Source organism: Amborella trichopoda, chromosome 7 (genome assembly GCF_054954075.1).
Source record: "Amborella trichopoda isolate Santa Cruz 75 chromosome 7, AtrichopodaSantaCruz75HAP2 v2.0, whole genome shotgun sequence".
NCBI classification, from domain to species: domain Eukaryota; kingdom Viridiplantae; phylum Streptophyta; class Magnoliopsida; order Amborellales; family Amborellaceae; genus Amborella; species Amborella trichopoda.
In genome coordinates, this window is record NC_142342.1 from 36627098 (window position 1) to 36649193 (window position 22096).

General features: G+C 38.2%; 1 protein-coding gene across 4 annotated transcripts; it reads right to left on the bottom strand.

Moving 5' to 3' along the window:
• Positions 1-2116: 2116 nt before the first annotated feature.
• Positions 2117-21784, bottom strand: LOC18422781 (uncharacterized). Of its 4 annotated transcripts, none has more exons than XR_016059939.1 (8): positions 19376-21784; positions 19127-19205; positions 18839-18906; positions 17554-17704; positions 13570-14102; positions 10095-10912; positions 6132-6704; positions 2117-5113 (listed from the first exon to the last, which is right to left on the bottom strand). XR_016059939.1 is itself a non-coding variant. In XM_020669468.2 (8 exons), exons 1-8 carry the CDS (start codon positions 20715-20717, stop codon positions 2598-2600), a joined length of 5190 nt encoding a protein of 1729 aa, XP_020525127.2. In that variant the 5' UTR covers positions 20718-21655; the 3' UTR covers positions 2117-2597. The 4 variants fall into 4 exon arrangements, 3 of the variants coding, with proteins under 3 accessions (XP_020525127.2, XP_020525113.2, XP_088728946.1); XM_020669468.2 differs by lacking the exon at positions 10095-10912 and having other exon boundaries at positions 19376-19474; positions 19547-21655; XM_020669454.2 differs by lacking the exon at positions 10095-10912.
• Positions 21785-22096: the final 312 nt, after the last annotated feature.

A 22096-nucleotide genomic window follows, 5' to 3' on the forward strand; every position in this document is an offset into this window, starting at 1 on the left:
CAAGGGACCAATCAAATGACCAACCGGTTGGACCTGACGATGCTATCAGGTTTTGACAGCACCAGCCTGGAACTATGCGTGAATGCTTGCAAATCTACCATGATTCACTAGAAAACGATTTCAGGTGGGCTAGGTTGTGCTGCAAAACTTAATTGTCCTCCTTATTAGTAGAGGTTGAGTTCGCTCCCAGTAATTGTAATCTTTCAATAAGGAATTGGACAAAACCAACATATAAAAAGGGAATGTTCACCACAATTTATTACTCCAGGTAGAAACTCATTTAAAAGGCTATCATTCAGGAATCGGGCTTGGGTTTGGGCTTGTTAGCAAAGTCATCTAATAGGCCATCATTTCGGGATCGGGCTTGGGCTTGTTAGCAGTGGATGTTTGGTAGTGCTATATCTCAACTTCAATTCCTACCACTGAACAACAAAAAAATAAATAAAAAGGCCATCATTTGGTAATTCACATGTCCCCAGCGTGTCGTTGGGCCGGTGGATTTCAACAACCGGAGAAACAAGATTTACTTACGACCAATGGTTTAAAAAACGGATCGGTGACCCGGATCGGGCTTCCAAAAAACAGATCCGGATCTGCGAATCGACGATCCGGATAAGGAATCGGGTGAATCGGTCAGAATAAAGCTTAAAAAAAATTCGAAAAAATTATTAAAATTCATTATAAATATTGTTTTTTAGGAATTCAATAAAAAATGAGGGTACTCTATTAAGAATTTTCATGTTTTTGAATGAATATGCGAATATTGATATGTTCTTTCCCTGCATGAACCGCCATTCAGCATTTAATTTACAGTATTTCGTGCTCATCCCTACATTATTGCTGTAGGGACTCGATATGTGAATAATATGGCTGGGATAGGGTGGCCTCATAATCATCATCTCTCTTATTTTCTCTTTGAATAATATGGATTAAAAAAAAAAAATAACAAATTTTCAAAAAAATCGATCATGGATTAAAAAAAAAATCACAAATTTTCAAAAAATTCTATCATGGATTACAAAAAAAAATTCGATCATGGATTAAAAAAAAAAAATCACAAATTTTCAAAAAATTCAATCATGGATTACATAAAATTCGATCATGGATTACATAAAATTCGATCATGGAATACATAAAATTCGATCATGGATTACAAAAAAAAACAAACAAAAAAAAACAAAAAATTCAATCGTGGATTACAAAAAAAGAAAAAAACAGTTCGATCATGGATTACAAAAAATTCAATCATGGATTACAAAAAACTCTATCATGGGTTACCAAAAAAGCAAAAAACAAAAAATTCAATCATGGATTACAAAAAAAAAAACAAACATTTCGATCATGGATTACAAAAAAAAAACAAACATTTCGATCATGTATTACAAAACATTCGATCATGGATTACAAAAAATTCTATCATGGGTTACAAAAAAAAAAAAAAAAACAAAAAAATCGATCATGGATTACAATAAAAGAAAACAAACATTTCGATCATGGATTACAAAAATTCTATTATGGGTTACAAAAAACCAAAAAATTCGATCATGGATTACAAAAAAACAAAAACAATTCGATCATGGATTACAAAAAAATCGATCAAGTATTACAAAAAAATCTATCATGGATTACAAAAAAAAAAAAATTCCGTACGGGACTCGCCGATTCACTGTTCGGACTCGCCGATTCCGTACAGTGAATAGGCGATTCACTGTACAGAATCGTCCGGTTCTCTCTAGAACCGGACGATTTCCGATTTTTTAGGCGATCCGATCCCCTTTTCACGATTTCCGAGTCGAACCGGGCAAGTCCGGTTCGACTCGGCGTTTTTTAAAACACTGCTTACGACTATGCTCCTTAGGTATCACTAGGAAATAGTTTTAGTGTGGGAGCACAAGCATTTTCCGCAAGATGTGAAGCAGAAGCATTTTCAGCAAAATACAAGTAGCAAATAAGCAAATGAATACGAACAAACTTTATATTTCAGCCAAACAATTAATTCAAATTAATTGAGTAGCACTGACTGCTTGTAGTCATTCAATTGAGATAAGTTGCTCATCAGCTCTGAGCAATTCATATACAACACACATAACTGTGATTACAATTACCGATAGATGAATTTGACATTGCAAAACTCTTCCAAAATTATGTACGAGCAAAACAGAGTTTTTAACAGTGTTCGTATCATTCAAAGAATTCAGTTAAGAGCACAACTGATTCACAGTGCAAATCATATTAGTTATTCACCACACACACACACACACACACACACACCCAGCTCAACATCAAACTACAAAGCACCTCTAAACTCACGGAGCAAGCAAGACCAATGCAAGAATTCATGGGATACCTTCATGGGGTACAAAACTCATCTAAAATAGTCACAGATTCCCGCATTAATCGAAGTTCTACTGTTACATAAAAATAAAATAAAAATAAAAATAAAAAAACCTAACCTCCTTTCTACCCAACCCAAATTGCAGATAGAACCTTGCTTCTCTCCTGCAACACACCCTAAGCAAAACTCTCTCTCATCCAATTCCCATAGAAAAACCCAACTGCATGAATCCCAACTTTCAACAAGAAGATTTCCATCAACATCAGTTCACACAATGGCCAGTTTTGCGCTTGTGTCTACTGATATCTGACACAAATCTAAAAGTTCTATCACAACCTGGGGCTCCACACTTGTAAGGCCTCTCTCTTGTGTGAACCCTGAGGTGCTCAGTCCGAGCCCAAGCCCACTTGAAGGTCATCTTGCAACCCGTCCAGGTACACTTTAATGGCCTCTCTTCCATGTGAACTCTCTGATGAAGAACCAAATATTTGTGAGAATTGAACCTCTTTCTACAACCTTTAATGGTACATCCATTCTTCTTGTGTATAAGAAGCTCACCCTTGGTTACAAAGCACATTGTACATCTTTCGATGTCACAGCGGTATGATCCCTCCTCCTCAACCTCTTTATAAGAACCATTTCCCTTTAGTTTCACCCCCTCAACCTCTGTATAAGAACCATTTCCCTTTAGTTTCACCCCCTCAACCTCTTTATAAGAACCATTTCCCTTTAGTTTCACCCCCTCAACCTCTTTATAAGAACCATTTCCCTTTAGTTTCACCCCCTCAACCTCTCTATTCCCAGCTCTCTCCATTCCCACCCATTTCTTCTCTCTCGAGGACTTTCTTCTCACCCCACTAATTTCTTCTTTGGATTGAGATACAGAGTCATTAGACCTCGGCCTCAAGTTCTCGCATGGGCTTAAACAGAACGTGTTAGACCTTGGCCTCAAGTTCTCACACGGGCTTAAACAAAACCCACTGCGGGAGTATGAACTATGAGTTCCTTTCTGAAAGACCTCTCTCTTTCCCTTGGTCCCCTTCTTTACAACAGGTTTTGTATCCAAAGAGGCAGAATCACTATGTTCTGGGGCTTCTTTATCTAGGTCATGTTTTGAAGTGGAGACCTCGGTTTCCATGTTGGTTTCTTCTGGCTTCTTATTACACAAATCATCATTCCCTTCTGGAGCTGTCTTTCTCCTCTTCCTCCTATTATATGCAATTGGTTTTGCCTCAATAGGGGCAGGGTCAATGTTCTCTGGGTTTTCTCTATCAGAGCTACGTTTTAAAGTGAGAATCTCATCTGACATGTGAGTTTCTTCCGAACCATTCGTACATGAATCAGCATTTCCTTCCTGAGTTATCAATCTCTTCTTGCTCCCCTCAGCATGTGGTTTTGTCTCCGAAGGGACAGAATCAATATTTTCTGGATTTCCTTTATCTGAGCAATGTATTGAAGTAGGCATCTTAGGCACCATGTTGGTTTCCTCAGAAATCATGATACATGAATCAGTATTCCCTTCATTGGTCACCTCTTTCCTTTTCCTCCCCGTCTTTGCAACTGGTTTCGTCTCAGAAGGGATAGGGTTGACATTTCTTGGATTTTCTCTCTCTGATAGATGTTTTGAGGCCGGAATCTCAGCCACCATGTTAGTTTCTTTAGAACTGATGATGCATGAATTAGCATTCACTTCATTTGCCACCTCTTTCCTCCTCTTAACAAATGGTTTTGTCTCTGACGGGGTGAATACGACGTTTTCTGAGTTTTCTCTATCCAAGCCATGTTTTGGCATAAAGGCCTCATCCACTATGTTGGTTTCCTCAGAGCTCATGATACATGAATCAACTTCACCTTCCTGAGTTCTGTTTCTCCTCTTCCTACCCGTCTTTGATACCGGCTTTGTTTCGAAAGGGGCAGAGTTTATATTATCTGGGTCATCTCTATCCAAACAAAAGTTCAAAGCCGGAACCTCAGTCAACATGTTGGCTTCTTCTGAAGTCATTATACATGAATCAGGTTTTCTTTTCTCGATCAGCAGACTCCTCTTGCTTCCTTTCTTTATAATTGGTTTTCCCCCTGAACGAGCAGAATCAGCCTTTTCTGGGTTTTCCCCATCCATGCAGTTGGCAGAAACTTCAGATTCCTTATTTGTTTGTTCTGCATTTATTTTTTGAAAACGGGGTTGTTCTGAAATCATGGAACTTTGTAGAATGTCAGTGTTTTTGTTAACTAAACGCTCTCCTGCTGGTGATGTAATTTTACCACCATCATGATGCTTATCCACAGCATGCTTTCTAGGTCGGCCCCGAGGTCGCCTGCATTTTTTTAATGAAGAATTTTCCTCTTGCTGTCCTGCTAAATCACCTTGTACCAGATTTCCTTCTAAATTATGCTGTGACCATTGTCCAGCAATAGAGGGTCTTTTCTGATAAGTCTTTGCCTTATTATGGGATCGAGATTTTTGAAACTTCCACTTGAGGCCCGACGCATAAAAGCCTCTCCCCCAAATATTTTCAGGAAACAAGACACTCAAGCCCAACCCATGATGTCCCTCTTTTGCTGAAGACGACTTGCAGAGGTTGATAGAATGCTGCAAATTCACCCCCAATTTTGAGGTCCAATCTTTGCCGCTTTCCTCATGTTCTTCGTCATCGATCGATATGTAAATCAGTTCGAGCTCTGAGGGAGTGGCGGCCACCAAGGGGATGCCTTTGCAATTGAAATTGGCCCCAATTTCTTCAGCAACAGAAACAGCTCTTTCTTGTATTTTCGGATAATCTACAACCAGAAGTTGAAAGACATGGAGTCACTAATGAAACAGTTTTACATGGCCCAGTCACAATTGTTTTGATAAGTTGTTTTCTGAAAGCTGTTAACTAAATTAGATAATATTCGAACTAAATTAAATAATATTCCTAAACCACCTCTGTTTCAGGAATCATTCAGTAACTCATTTATTTGAAAAGTCTAAATTTTGCAAAAATATTTAAGAGCATTATCTATAATACACATGTGAGTGTGTACACAAGAAGTAGAACTTGCTTTCTTCTACCCAGTTTTGGGCACCAGACACCATGCAGTATTTATATTGAAGCATACGTAAGAGCAATCCAAAAGCAAATACAATGGCTGCCTGCTGCATATGACATACCTGAGCATTAACTTGCAAGACACATTATTATAAATAAAATTGCTCATCAACTAAACTATATGCCATTAAATTGCAACATTGACATTGAATTACTGGCTCATGCCATTTTGCAGCTATAGTCATTAGCACTTACTGAAATATTTTAATTCTTTATGAAAGGTAGACAACACTCCTCTAGTATGAGGGTATATTGGTACAAGGACACTGTATGATTTAGTTGTGTTGGATTAAAAATGCAAAGACTCTCTCCTAGCCCAACCTCTGCGTGTATGTTGGTTGGGTACGTACACCAAATTTATGTGTAACAAAAAAACCTTTACAGGGTAACGCTTTTCTCACTTGGATAAGGTTTAAGAGAGGATAGACCAAAATACTGGGGGAAAATGTTGGAATTATTTGCTTATCTTTTGTTGGAGTGCAGTAATCTCATCACAAATATGCAATCATGTGCATTTTAAGTTGGTAATCTTTCAACTACAACTACCCACTCATTCACTGAAAATACTCATAGCATTCTAATTAGAGAGTAACAAAGCAATTTTCTTATAATCATCAATTTGGAAGCATCTTCTACACTTTGCTTAAGTCGGCCAAAATATCCAAAAATGCAAACAGAAAAAGCCAAGGATGGAGGAAAACTTTTACCTGAGTGACAAAGGAGAAGCATGTTTACACCTCCCTTGCGCTGCAACATCTTGTCAACTTCAAAGGCATGCTCCAGGCAAAAGATTCTAGGCCTAAAATTGTCTTCTGATAGGTTCCAGTGATTGGTTAGTTGACTACTTCCATTTCCTGGAGGCCCACTCATCAGTCCCTCTGCATTATTGCAAGACTTCTCCAAACCAGAACCTGACATGGTTTTGGAATCCATTTCCTCAAAATTTTCAGTCACCAATATCCCTTTCTCTTCCATTTCCGCAGGCTCTTTCAAAGGAGGAGCTGCTTTTAAGGAGTGGCAATTAGTATCTGCCTCCACAATGGATGATGTGAAACAAGCTTCTTTAGGGCCATCACTCAATAAATCGATATTATCTAATACATAAGCTGGTTGTGACTCAGAAACATGGTCCTCACATTTGGGAGATGAATCTCTTCCGAGATCCAAGTATGAAATGGAGACATCCGTCGGATTAAGTGAATTTTCATAAAACATCTGTTTCTCTTCCTCTGAGAGATCCTTTTGTACTTCAGGACCAATAACAGGTGCTTCCAAAACGTCTGATAAGGAATGAAAAACAGAAGATGATCAGGTTTTCATCAAAGAAAATCAAATTTATGCATATGAACTTTAAATCATGAGAGATATCCATCATCCAATTGACATTAGTAAACCACTGTCCATTCGTTATTGACCCTGATGCACAATCATTTTCTGTAGGCCAATTGAGTAATGCTTTTCCACAGTCCATAGGATCATAGCAATGAAAGAAAATTCAGCTGCCTTGCCGCCTAGGCGGCCATTTTCTCAAACCGCCAAGGCATGGACTAGGCGGTATGCTCCAAGCGCCCTAGGCGCCCGCCTAGGCTGCATAAAAGGCGGGCGGCTAGGTGCCGCCTCAAACAATCGAAACCAAGGGTGGAAAATGCCTCTCATCCATTGGGTAATTTGGTCATTTTCCCCCCTTATTTCTACTTCATTTCCTATTTGTAATGTTTTTTTTTAGTTTGTAGAATTTTTTTCTATTTTGTAATGTTTTACATGACTATTTTTTAGTATTTTTTGGATGACTAATTTTAAAAAAAATGCCAATTCTATATACAAAAACAAAGGGGGGAAGAGGGGGAGGGGGTGGGGGGGGGGATGTGTGCAGGGTACAACAATCTGCACGGATCTGCCCCTCCACCCAATGCAGGCTGCCTTTTTGTATCCAGGCGCCTCAACGGCCGCATCCGCCTTCTTGAACATTGGATCATAGTGTACTGTTATCACTAATATTATACTGTATACCTTTCAACAACAATACTAATGGTAAAATTAAAATCTGTGGTTTGCAATAAACATCTTCTCGTTGAGATTAGGAGGAGACATCTAATATCTATCAAAGTACTCAAATCTGCTTTGATAGCCAGCTTGCAAAATATCCCACCCACAGATTCGAAGATAAGAACATAAACAGTAAAAAACAACCACAAAATTGAAGTATTAGAGATTTACAAATATGATAGAAGACTATTGGTTGTACATATAATGAATCAATTCAATAAAAAAAGAAAAAAATGAATAAACAAAGAGAAAGAAAACAATATGAGCCAAAAAGAATCAGGTCAGAATGCAAGGTCTTTTGCTCGTAGACCTGGCAAATGAGATAACCAGATATGCTCTGTACCTCACAAACATATCTTGTCAAGGAAGGTACAAAATTCAAACAAAAGTAAACTTGTGCAAGACTGGTACAAGGACATCGTGTCCATATATTAATACAAATTTGCTGCGGAAACATAAGTATTTAAAAAATTGTACAATGTGTCAGCATCTAAGGCATGCTTGACAAAACAGAATTTAAATATTCAAAGTTTGAGAAATTTGTAATTAGCCAATGGTAGCTTTCCATATATCAAGATTATATCTTGTCATGATGTGTTTTTTTGTGAGCGTTTGACTGTCTCTTGTTAACTCTGAATTTTTTATAAAACCCATTAATTATATCCTTAGAAGGTGTATATTCTCTTCTCTTTAACGTACCCCAAGCTCCCTCTTCTATGCGTGTGTACCATAGAAATGTCGTCTATGATTTCTTTCATCTCTGCTCTAATTCATTTCCCCTGCATTTCCACCATTGATGGGGAAAGTTGGAGCTCTTGCATCAGTTGTATTTTCTTCTCCCTCATGGAGACTGATGTTCTTGTGCTGCATCTCCACCTTCTCTCAACGGACTTGACTGCATCTTATGTTCCAATATGGATCCATACTAAAACATCCTCCATTTGAAAACCAATCCCCATTCCTTCCTCTGAAAGAAAGTTATTTTGTTTATAGCCCTGCTCTCATCTATCCACGGTGGATAGCACAAGATTCATGCAAACGAATCTTGAAATCAAGCACGTCCAGCTTCACCGCCATGTTGTGCTCTACAGAATCGGCCTCCTTGATTGTGTGAAATCTCATGCAATGTTGCTGGTTAGAGAGGGAAAGACAGGTAGAGAGAGAAGGTTCTGACTAGTTTTAAAGAGGGGGAAGCCCCAAATCCGCTATGTTTCAAAGAGAGATGATTGAGAACCTCAACCACTCTCATTCTAGAGAGAGAAAGGCTCAAAGCAACAGCTACTATGGCTGGTGAGAGAAAGGTGTAGAGCATAACCTGGCCCCTTATTAAAGAGAGAGAAAAACAAAGAGTTGATCATATTTCGAGGGGAGAGCTTCAGCCGCTGTTTTCATAGAGAGAAAGCAAAGAGTTGGTCATCTTTTGAGGGGAGAGCTTCAGCCGCTGTTTTTATAGAGAGAAAGTCAGTCAGCTTTAATTTGCCCCCTTTTGAACCATTGAAGCTAATTCATCGGAAGTGCTTGCGATGATAGATGATCGGCAGAGAGGATCATTCAGTCTCCATTTACAGACGCCACTGAGTCCAAGACTCCAGGGTTACCATGGTAGTGAAGACATGGAACCATAGCATGGCTGAACTGCTATGCCCTCATTATTCACCACTTCTAAAAAATAGTGCGAGGATGAAACTAAGGCCCATAAAATTTCATTTGATGGAGCGTAATAGGATTTGCAAGATCACCAAAATTCAAGTCTTATTTGAATTCTCCGTGATCCTAATTTTGGGCCATATTAAGATATTGTGGGACACAAGTCTGCATTATCAAATGCGCTTTTCTTGTTTTAGTATTATAACTTTTTTTAATTGCCCAAAATTTTGATATATTCGAATATTTACGTGCAGTCAAACATACCCTAAAAGATTTGTCCACCAACCTTGAAAAGATGGACAACAGAATCTTGGGGCCCAGAAGATAACAGAAATGTAAGACCTAGATTACAACCAATAGAAATGCAGACATCTTAAAATACCCAGAAGAAGCATTGATCAAAGAAACATATGCAAGAGGTATCTTCTAAAGTAAATAAGTCCAAACTTTGGATTAAATTCATATAAAAGACGAGACACGAAATGTGGTATCACATCAGCAATAGTATACTTAAGCCATATTTTCCATAGGCTTGCAAGAACAAAGGTATTAATACATGCTACAACAGTGTTCTAAACCATGGCTCCAGCAAGGTGGCACCTGCCCAAGCCGCGGCACTTGGGTGAGTCAACTCGGACACACCCGAGTCATGTCTGAGCCACAAAAGGGGCCAAAAACATGAAAAAAGTCTGTATTGTAAAAAAAATTGAAGAATTTAGAAAAATATAAAAAATCCGAAAAACAAATCAATATAAGATGCTATATAGAACATGGAATTGGAATAAAATTGATGTTATGCCTTGAAGAAATACATAATTTTGAAAAAAAAAAAGGAAAAAAGGGGGGATCTCAGAAACATAGAAAAAAGAGAACTCATCAAAAATACAAAGTTAAATACAACATGAAATATAAATCATTTATAGTTGATTTCGTAAAAATAAATGAAATTTATGAATTTAAATTGAAAGAAAACATACCCAAAATTACGAGGCCGATCCTTTGATCTCCGCTCTCAATATGAATCGATGCCTCAAATCCTTCCTTGTCAAAGCTTACTCAACCAAACCCAATCAAAACTCCCAAATCAGTTATGAGTTTTGAGATTGGGTCTGGGAGATCTGAGCTCTAGAAAATTTGGATGAATAGTAAATCTGTATTTCAAATCTCCGAAATCAGCAATGAGTTTTTATTATGTTTTTTCCCTTTTCACCCCCTCAATTCATTATATCTCCCACTTTCTCAATTCACCAAGTTGACGACTCTTTCTCTCTCATATTAGTCTCTTTCGCACCCCCTCTTACATGTAAGTCTCTATCTAAATTTTGCAGCCGGTTCCTTTATCTCTTTAAACACAAGGTTAGAGAGAGAAATATAGGTCATAGTGTGTTAGACGAAGAAAGATTTAAGAGTTGGGGGGTTGGCCATTAGAGAGAGAAAGAGATTCAGAGAGATGAACCTGCTGTAAAATTTAGGGAGAGAGAGATTTAGTGTGAGAGGTCATTAGGGTTAGCATAGTGGTGAATTGAGAGAGAGCCCTTTCCATAGTGGAGAGAGAGACCTCACCGTGGTGAAATGAGAGAGTAGGAGATCTGAAACTGAGATAGTAGAAGATGTGATCGGTTGAAAAGGGCAAAAACATGGTAAAAAAGGTTTTTCGATTAAAGTGGTATAAATTTGTTGAGGCTAACGTATATATTCAAAAGTGAATAAAACAAGGAGATCAGAGATGGGGGGCACGTTGAAATCCTTAGGGGTCTTCTTATGCTGCTTGAAAGTAAAAAGGCCAGAGGGTCTCCTGTGAAATGAGATGGGAAATTAGGGTTGCGAATGAAATTTTCCCTTTTTTTTTTAAGAAGTTGACAATTGCATTAATAAATATAAAGAGATACAAAAAGGAGTTGATACATTTAATAAGAAAACCGAGTGAATGGGTGCCCAGTACAAAAACCCCTAGGGGCCCAAAAAATGCTCTACACCAAAAACCAAGAACAAAGATGGGATGCAGGCTTAAAAAACCCCTGCAGTACCCAGGGAGGTGTTGAGACTAGCTCCAGCCCTAGCTAAAGCACCGGCAGCGTCATTGGCTTCGCTATGAATGTGGCTCCAAGAGGACAGAGTGTTGTAGTAAATATGTCTTCTCTGCAACAATGTGGTCTAGTCTCTAAGGGCATGATGCAGTTCCAAAGGCCCAAGTGATGGTGTTTCTAGAGTCACCCTCGACTATCAAATCAGTATTCCAGTTATGATCAAATCTTTGTAGCCGCTCAACTAAGGCAATGGCCTCAGTAGTAGTGGAGTCTGTAATACGAATGAGCAAGGAGAAGGAGAGAATGGTAAGGCCTTCAGAATTTCTAAAAATTCCTCCAATGCCAGAGGGTTCCGGGTTGCCAAGAGAGCAACCATCAAAGTTCAATTTAGTGACCCCAATGTCAGGCAGCCTCTAAAGAGAAGCCTGTGGAATGCTTTAGGCCCTGAGGTTCAACAAAGCCTCCCAGTGATGGTGGAGGTCGAAAAAAGAGTAATTAGTCAAGAGTTTGTGGTTGAAGGCTCAGAAAGTTATGAGAGACCGTCTCTTTTTTATGAGGACAGGGATGGGAGCTTTCTTTCCTCTGAAAATCCTACTGTTCCTCTCAGGCCAAATGGTCCACAGAGTGGCGGCAATGGAGGCCCTCGAAAGGAGCTTCCAAGATTTTCTCCAAGGGGTGTGAAGGCATGTAGAGAAAAGATGAGGGACTGACTGAGGGATAACCCACAACCAGTTAAAGAGGAGAAGAAAGTCAGACAACAGGCCATTGCAACTTCACAATGAAGAAAGAGATGTTGGTTCGTCTCTTCAGCCCTCAAACACATAACACATCAATTGGGCCGAGATATACCTCTACACTGTAAATAGTCAAGGGTAAGAGCCCTTTTGTGAAGAGCAATCCAACTAAAGAATTGAATCTTGAGGGGGGATGAAGGAGCACCAGGCCTTGGTAGCAATGGAAGGTGGTACCAATGCGTGGATGGGTTGTGAGGAAATGATATGGTAGAAAGAGGCCACTGAGAAATCTCCAGAAGTAGTGGGGGACCAAATGATCTTGTCGTACCCAGAAGAGAAAGGAACACTTTGTGAAGCAGGGCCGAGAGTGCTAAAAATTCTATGAGCTCATGATCTGCGAGAGGTCTCCTGAAATTTGGGTTCCAAGATCTGGTGGTTCGTGGACTAACAAAGCTGTTGGATACACCCGGTAAGGGATAGCGGGCAAGGAGGAAGAGGGACGGGAACTGATCCTTAAGTGGGGTGGAGCCGACCCAGGTATCACACCAGAATCTAACTCTGTTATCAATTCTGGGAGTAAAGCACACCTGGCTGAGGAAGAGCTGGCCGCAGTGGAGGAGGGACCTCCAGAAACCAGAGACGCTGCCCCCCATCCTCATGAGGAAAGCCAAGCGTGATCTTCACGGCAATATTTTCGCCTTATCACCTCCCTCCAAAGAAATGGTTGGAATGGTTGTTGTCCTAGAAGCCTTTGGCTCTAAGCTGAAGAAAGGATATGTTGATCACCCTTTCAGATCTGGAAGAAGTATGCAGTGGTGGGGCTGCTCATAATGAGAAAAAGAGGTTTCATTTTCTTGATATAATGATCTAAATAGGTTTTAAGGGGAGTTAAATTTTTGGAACTAGAATAATGTCCATAATCTGTTTCTCAATTTTTAAATGATGATTTGAGCCAATGTAAAGTAAGAATTTCTTGTGGTATCAGACACCCCTATACCCTCCCTCTATGTGCATATTGAACGCTTTTGGAGGACTCCTGCAAAGGGCAACTAAAATCAGTGAATTGATTTCATCAAGATTCATGAGAAGGCCTAAGATACTCACTTATGCAATATACTGACGTTATGTCCTGTATGATACTCACTTATGCAATATACTGACCTTGATCTAGGCATCTAGGTTGTTAGGTAAAAGAAGAGAAAACAAAATCATCCAAAGAGTGGCTGGTATACCAATCAACTTTCTATAAAGACAGGAACTATAATAAAGAAAAGGAAAGAATAATCAAAATTCCCTGAACATTGGCTTACATGCTTACCAAAATTTCTGATGTTCTCTTAGGAATTAATAGCATGCAAATTCCTTAAATCATTATATGGAGTCCCTCAAATGCTGAAGACAGTAGAAGAACAACAATTATCAACTTCAAATACAATTAAATATCATGAACATATTGATGGAGAGCCTAATTTTAGTACAAAATGTCTTACAGGCAAACATATACCCATAAAAAAATTTCTTTTACAAGCAGAAATACCTATCTGAATTAAGTTTCAAATTCACATATTAATAGAAGATTAAGAGGCTTTCACATTAACCATCCATAAATTACTGAAGGAGTCATTTTCTTCACTCAGCTTTCATTTAGTAGAGCAATAGGAAAGGACAACATAATTTTGCAGTAACAAGACCTGAATTTGGATTCGCATCATCAGCTACCAGTGTTGGACACTGTGACTTCAATGATATAGAAATTCCACATTCTTCATGATCAACTTCATCAAATTCTGAATAAAGGTTCTTCCTAGCTTGTTCAGAGGGTTGTATAACTGCCATACAAGGAAAACCTAGAACCCCACAGGCCACACATGTCAATGTCCCCGAATCAACATGGAAACCAGCTAAAGAGAGCTCATCTGGCCCATCATGCAATAAATTATGGGCATCTTTGTTGCAGAAATTCAAAGATTTCTCGTCGGGATTCAAATGCATTTTGCCTGTTGCAGGAGAGGAGCGTAGTGAAGGGTCACAGGGTGCAGGCAATAACTCAGGATCCCAAGACACCAAATACTGTGCAGATTTCTTGCCAATCAAAATATTCAGTATCTCCATTTCTTCTTTCATATCACCTATAAATGCTTCTTTGAGTATCATTTCTCTATCTTCTTTTTTCTTATCTCTCAATCGAGAACGTCTAGGTACCGCGGGAAAGGCAGCAGGTATCCTGGCAATTAAAGAACCCCAACTCATCAAATTAGATGGAATATATAGAGAAAATTTTGATAAACCAAAATGTTCAAACTGCTGAATCTGATCATAAGAAAAGACTATCACATATGAAGCCCACCACCCTATGGAAAAGTATAAGCCCAGCAGCCTAGATTAAAGGATCCAAAAAAGAATGGTCAGCGTTGCATGTTAGAAATGTTTTTTTTGTTCTTTTGCCCTTTTGAAAAAAAGGAGTAGTCTGATGGAACCCAATACATACGCCTCATCTAGGCATTCCAAATCAAGAAAGAAAAAGGATAAACTCAAGAAATGTTGGGCAAAATGTGCCTGCCACTCTCAGCTGTCCAGATGCCCCTCTCCTTCAATCTGGCCATTGGGCTTGTGCTTAGTATGAGCTTCAGCTTATAGAATCTCTATGTTACGTGTATGTATCAAAATAATTCTATGTCAGAATGCCTTGTACTATAACATAAGCCACTTGGAGCTGAGGGGTTTGTTCGACCCCAATTTTTGCACACATGATTGTCAAATGTAGGCAATCAAAAACAAAAATGAAATTGCACAATAAAAATGGGGGAAAATAAGTATGCCATATTTGGTGCATGTAGGCCATCCATTATATGGACATGGCATCTAGGCCTCCAGGAACTGAAAGATCAAAGTTTTAAATTATTTATTTTCAGAAAGATGAGAAAATCTTCAGCTCAAGAAAATCCCTATATCTAGGTGTTTTAGCCATTGGGCTCATACTATAGCATAAGCATATTGCTCACAGAATCTTGGGTTTCGTCATAGTCAAGCTGGACGTTTTGTGATTTGCCTAAAACATGTACATCTCTTGCAAGAAAATGGGAGAAGGGTCCTGGACACCTATATATGTCGCAAATAGAATTAGAGCTAGATCAATACCAAAAAGGGGTGCATTGTTGATATCTTGGGTCGATAATCAAGGGAAAATGAAAGATTGAGAAAGATGTCGCACATAGAATTAGAGCTGGGTGTACGAAGTGGAGATGTGCAACAAAAATTTTAGTGATCACCACATACCAATGAAGCTGAAAGGAAAGTTCTATAAGATAGTTGTGAGACCAGCTTTGCTTTATGGGGCGAAGTATTGGGTGGTCAAGAAACAACATACCCATAAGATTAGTGCATTGAGATAAGGATGTTGAGATGGATGAGTGGCAAGACAAGAATCGATAGAATACGAAATGAATACACTCAGGAGAACTTAGGTATAGCTCCAATAGGCGATAAGAAGAAAGAGTAGACTTAGGTGGTCAGCCATGTACAGCGTAGACTCAGTACAACACCTATTTGGAGGTGTGAGTTGGTTCAAGTGGAAGGTTAGAAAAAGGGAAAGGGTAGGCCCAAAAGGAAATGGTTGGAAGTAGTGAGAAAAGATATAGGGACTTATAGCCTCACTGAGGGTATGACCCTTAATAGAGCAGAATGACAAACCAAGATTCGTGTTAACTGTCACGACCCTGCCCCATGACCCCTACCGTCCCATACCGAAGGGCGACAGAGCGCGGGATCACGATCACAGAGGTCGCATACATCACTCAAGTGGGAGTGGCAGCCAACCCCAATTAGTTGGGAAAAAGCTTTGACGATGATGAGATCCCACCAATATGTGAGGTTGTGATTGATTTCCCTCTGACCTGGCCATGGGCCGAATCCGAGTGACCCAGAGCTACTCCAAGTAACTAGCCGTAATCGGGCAGGTCTCGACTAGTTAGAAAGGGCTAAAAAAAATCTAAAAAAAATTCAAAAAAACTCAAAAACTATTTAAAAATAATCCATTTATAGGTTTTGTAGTCTGTATGAATCATCAAAAAGATAATGCTAAAGATGAAATTAGTCATAAATGATTATAAAATATAAATCGATAATTGGAAACAGGAGATATGAGATATCAGGTGTGAATAAGTCTATTATTAAGTTTTTTGCTATTCCAAAAGTATAACATTTCTTCAAAAAATTCAAAGAAAAGTAACAATTCTTAGATACTCTTTGACATAAAAAAAAATAATCAAGCCATGCATAAATTTTTTATAAAAGAGTATTAAATGCCTAAAAATTAAATTTTATTCTTAAACATAATTTATTACAAATTTTCTATTTTCGATTATAAAATTTGTAATACTTTAAAAATATATATTTATTTATTAATTTATTACAAATTTTCTATTTTCGATTATAAAATTTGTAATACTTTAAAAATCTATATTTATTTATTTAAGATAGGAAGTGAAATTTGGAGCTCGGATGAAAAAAAAAAATTAAAATCTACATTTATTATATTCCCTCTTTTCCAATTTTAGGAAAACGTAAAATAATATAAGCATACTCAAATTATATGATTGATTTCTTTTTTATTTCTCCTTGAACATTTCTTTGTTCTTAAATCTCTTCTTACATTTTTACAAGCAACACACCTAAATCCACTAGTCAACAATGAATTTCATGCGTTGATACTGGAAAGGCATGGGATATGACTTTACAAATGCCCCAACAAGCACTTCTGCAAAAGGAATTGACGGGAAAGTGTCATGCAGCAAGAGATCCTGCTGATAAATCACAACCTACACGAGAAGGAAGCTTAACCAGCACACTTTGAAAGATCTCCCTCAATAATAATTCCCAGTAAATGTTTCTAAAATAATTACAAACAAAATGACAAAAGTCAAATATAAGTTGATCCTTGAAACTAGGTGAGGGCAATAGATAGCTCAAGAAACATTGTTGTCTCAACTAACTTCCCACACTTAAAAGGTCTAGGTTTCCAGGTTCGCCTTAAGACGGGTTTGACAGGGAAAGACATGGAATTACTGACTGCACACATTTGCCCAGTGTGACCACAAAACGTTTGCAAACATCTAGAAGACCTGTAAATATGAGTATGTCTTGTATATTTCTTGCTTAACAGTTTATGTGTTAGTCGTAAACTTGTATCTAAAATTAAAAAAAAAGGTGTTATGTATAAGAAGTTCAGAACAATGGCACAGGCACCCCATTAACTCAGAAGGCAGTGCTATCATTCAAAAGGTGATTAAAGAGGCTCACAGGGGTCCTTGAGGGGGGAAGATCTGCATGGGGAAGAGTTTACCAGCAAAAAACCGATATGGAGCGGGAAGGAAATATGATTGTATAGCATGTGGCAAGGTGAAGGTGTGGATAGAGATGCCGATAAGCAAGAAAAAAAACTCAGTAGTAAATATCAATCCAGAAATTTCAATTCAAAATTTTTGGTACCTATTGGTAATGCTCTATATAACGTGGAAATGTTTATGGCATTGTGATAGTTGCAGATGATTGTAGTCAATCAGCCATAGTACGTATTGAAACCAAATCTTCCATTATGTCCTTAACACGACATATTTTGTGCAATTAACATAAAGCTATTAATTGCACTATTCACAGCCATGAGACGGTTTGCTGACCTTGAATCAAAAGACAGCGTCAACATATATAATAGTTGTTGATGGGAGAGCATGGGGAGATAACTCAATGCAGCCCGGCGCACTGCTGCTTCTTTTGCTACCTTAAGCCACTGAGGAGTTGCAAAGTTAGCAGCTTCACCACAATTAAAGCCTGTTTGCACAAGCCAAATGAACCACAAAATTAATATCAAATCCAGAAGTAAAGTCCACATATAAATAAAAAAGTGCCCAACGAACTCACAGTATCATAAAAAAGCAAAAGATCACTACTATTTTGAAACAGTATGATAATTTCAAATTGCATTCATGCTCAAAATGATATAGGAAGAAATAACAAAAGACAATATATCGATTTGCCAACACCGGGCACAAGCATAATGGAGAGAATGCTCCATGTATGTAACACAATCTTAGTGAAACCAAAGTAGCCTCCATTCCATATTATCCACTATAATGTCAGCCACCCCATGAACACAACAGATAACCAAAATATATCTAATCTTTTAGCGATTTGGGCACCTTGCTTGATGGTTAGGGTGTTGAGTACTGCAACAAAAGATCCCTGGTTCGAATGCCACTGCTGGAAAAAGAAAAAGAAAAAGAAAACAAAAAAAAAAGGAACAAAGACGATATCTACTCTTCTAAAAATTGCCAATTAGATGCCTTGGATGGTTGCACAAACCCTTCAACCAAGTTATGAGAGCCATCTCATGCAAGAAAGCTCAGACACATGATGGCTGTCGCCTCATATACATATCCTATGTTCTTAGGGCAATGATCGATCCAAAAAGAGTTGACATATAAATGCATACGAATAAATATAGCTTAAATTTTGTGTATGTTGTAGCAATAAATAAATGTTTACATATGTTACATATATTGTATAAACTAATTAATAAAATTATAAATGCCAGATATAGAACAACATGTTGGCCTCCGGCAGTTAAGATATTTTATTTTTTGATAAATGAAAGCATTTAAGGTCTCAATTAATTTTAGCTTGCTATTGGTTCTATCTACTGCATGCAAGGAATAATATTTTGCCACCAACTAAGGTAAACAATATGCCCACAATAGCACCCGTTTACCCACAATGGCACCAGCATAACCTTTTTGAGTCTTTGCAGCTGCATAGTTAGACAGATAATGAACCAATAAAAAAAATTCCTTCTTTAATCAAATCAAAGCACTCAATTATGAATTAAACAACTTCCAACTATTATCAAAGACATTATATGCTAATGATTGTTGAGCTGAAAAGGAAGGAATATCATCAAGTGAGTACCATGGCTGAACCCTACGTGGTAAGCTCTTGGAAAAGTGACAACAAATTCACCAGGATGTTGCACTAACCTGTACAAAGAGACATGACTCAGATGTAGCATGAAAGGAACATAACAATGTTTGCAGATAAAATATTCAATAGATCAGCAGCTGATATCTACATAATCATCAAAGTAAGATAATTGAAACCTTCTTGCATATCAAGCTGAAATTATATTGTTATATGCTTTGTAACTACACATAGGCTAATAGCATGTCATAAAAGAGAAATAAAGTAGATAGACATCACCTACAACAGCGGATTCCCGATGCAACAATTATTTCAGGAGATAATAGCGTTGTCTTTTCACCTAAAGCGGAGAATGATCCTGAGAAACAAAAGCACTACATTGAAAACCAACAAAGAAAGGAACAAAAGATAGATAAAATACCACATGCTTGCGCACACGGACACCTACAGACACACAACTTGCTATTGTAAGAAAACTAAAACCAAAATATACAACAGATCAAATGTTATGAGAGAAAAGTTCTCTACCTAATGAATCAAGATGCCCACCATAACCTTTCAACCTTACGACTTCCTCAAAAGAGGACGCTGCATCTCCAGGGACTGCATACCAAGTCTTTGGGGAGCCTGTATGAAGGAAGTTCAAACTATGCAATTCATGATCCTCCACATGCCAAGCAAACCAGCTGAATAACATACCAATATAAATCATTGGAGATGTAACACCAGGTATGTCATCAGCCATGTAACGGGTCAGGGAGCCAGGAGATCGTGCAATAATCTGTAAGTTCCAAGGACTATTAGCAAGCCTCCAACCAGCCGTTCCTTCCATATCGCCCCCATAATTTGAAGTCTTCTCTCTAGATCTTTGCCCCTCTCTAGGTAAAGGCACAGTAGATGAATCAAAAGATAGCTCAGAGTCTCCTAAAGTTCGCATCAAGTCACACCCATTTTTAATATCGTCGTGGGAAGCCTCCTTCACATGGTAACCATCTTTTGTATCAGGGACTATGTTTGTCTCATCTCCTCTTTTGTTAAGCTCCTCTACACAAGTGTCACCTTTTGTGCCCAAACCAAAGTTTCTCTCTGCTCCATCCTTGTTAGGCTGCTTACCAGAATTACCATCCTTTGTGCTCAAACCCATGTTTCTCTCTCTTCCCAGTTTGTTAGGATTAGCACTATAATTGCCTTTTGGGTTGATTTTCTTCCTCCTATGCCGTCTGTATGAAAACTTGAAAAGTCCCTCAGGTTCCCCAAATCCAGAACCTGGAATATCATTCGCATACTCAACGTATATCGGCTTCTCTGATGCTGCCTTCCAAAACAACGTCTCAATCAAAAGGGGAGAAGTCTCCTTGTAAGACCCAAACTGATTACGTGCAAAAACTCTAGATTTAGACTCAAACTGCTCCAGTGAATAAGACTCCCCACTTTGCCAAACTTGCATATGAACACCGGACTGACCAGCCCCACGAATCTTTCTAGGGTTCCAACCCAATTCTTGATGCCTAGTAGTAAAAACAGCAAGGCCATCATTCTCATTTTCTTCTATTACATGACCCATTAGCGATAAACCACGACGAGTGCTAGACAAAGGGCCCATACTCCTTGAAACAGGACAAGAATTCTCCCTTTGATCCATGACTTCATGTTCTTTCAATTTTGCTAAAGATTTGTTCAAATTTGCAAAGACATATTTCTTTGCAGGCCTAGGAAAAGGGGGTATGATTTTGCAGATGCCAAATTGGCTCGCATCTTTTTCGATTTGTGAAATGTATGCAATTGGGTCTGCAAATTCTGTTTCAGTTGGGCGATATTCGGGAGCCAAAGGCAACCCTTTCAACCACTCTGGTATTTCTAAATCCTCCATTAAAGATAGTATTCAGTCATCCATTGAAGAAATCTCACTGATACAAGGTTATCTAAAGTTCTAAATCCTATTAAAGAACCAGCTTACTCAACCAAATTGGAATCTATAAACCCCCCCCCTAAAGAAGCACGCTGTCATCCATTAAAGAAATCTCATTCACACAAGCAATTAGGTATCTACAATTCGCAATCCTCCATTAAAGAACCAATTCAACAAGCAAATTGGAATCTATAAAAGCCCCCGTTCAACATTTCCATTGTTCAACTAACTTGGTACCAACAAATCATCCATTAGAAAGAATGACCCAATTCTCAGTTTTTGATTCCAAAACAGAAAAAACCAAATAGGAGCAATGAACCACCAATAATTCTAGAAAACCCAACAAAAAACTCAAATGCTAAGTTACCCAAAATGAGCTTTTCTGAAACCATTCAGATAAGAAATACATGAGTATCATGTACACAGTGAGAATACAGTCAATCGGTTGGTTAGTACTCGAAATTACACATCCACAGCAGAAATGTAAAGAAGCAAACATTAAGGGAAAAACAGAGAAAGAACCTGGTTTAATCACGCCTTCGTACTAGATGTAAGAGAGAGAGAGAGAGAGAAGGGAAATTGGAAGAGTGGGAAGTTGAGTACGAGCATAACTGCACGTACATGGTTTAACCTCGCGGTTAGGGCAGGCCAAAAAAGTACCCATGATTTTAAGTGAAATTACGAAAATACCAAAAATGGCTGCTCATGCTTTGGGACCATCTCAAGCCCTTTTTCATTTATTTTATTTGAACGAATTTAGGCATCAATTTTTGGAGTGAATTATAAAATTTCTCATGTTTTTCAAGAGTTGCCTTCTTTTTGGTTTATTGGGTTGGAATTTTTAATCTCTTGAAGAAAGTTTAAAAACAAATGATTGTGTGAGCTTCAACCATATTCAAAAGCTTGAAATCCATTTGTGTATGTGCAGAGATAAAAAGCTTGCAGTCTATGTGTGTGTACATGTGTGTGTCCAAAAAAATAGAAAAAATATCGTATAAATCTGTTTTTTGTACTAGCCGTCCTGCCCATAACATCTACATTCATAAATATATATTCAAATTTGTGACTGTTGAGAACCAATGATCGACTTGTGAGTTTTTTCGATTCTAGAACTGCATTTTTTTGGTAGGCTTTGATTGTGGGCTTTATCGTTATTTGCTCCAAAATATTTTCCGTTTATTAAATGTAAGCGGAATATCCCATAATGTAACGGAAATTATCTTCATATAAAAATATTCTGACATTCTTTTTTGCCACGTTAATGAACAGAAATAAAATTTTTGACATCATGTTGTGGGCCTACCACCCTGACCACCCATGAGAACGACCAATTCATGAAA

What these genes read in the sequence shown, in the direction of transcription:
- LOC18422781 (XM_020669454.2), bottom strand. Translation starts at nt 20,717, where the DNA reads ATGGAGGATTTAGAAATACCAGAGTGGTTGAAAGGGTTGCCTTTGGCT. An exon ending in ACGCTGTCTTTTGATTCAAG is followed by an intron (nt 14,103 to 17,553) that starts GTCAGCAAACCG and finishes TTTAATTGCCAG; the next exon opens with GATACCTGCTGCCTTTCCCG. An exon ending in GCTTCTCCTTTGTCACTCAG is followed by an intron (nt 5,114 to 6,131) that starts GTAAAAGTTTTC and finishes TTCTGGTTGTAG; the next exon opens with ATTATCCGAAAATACAAGAA.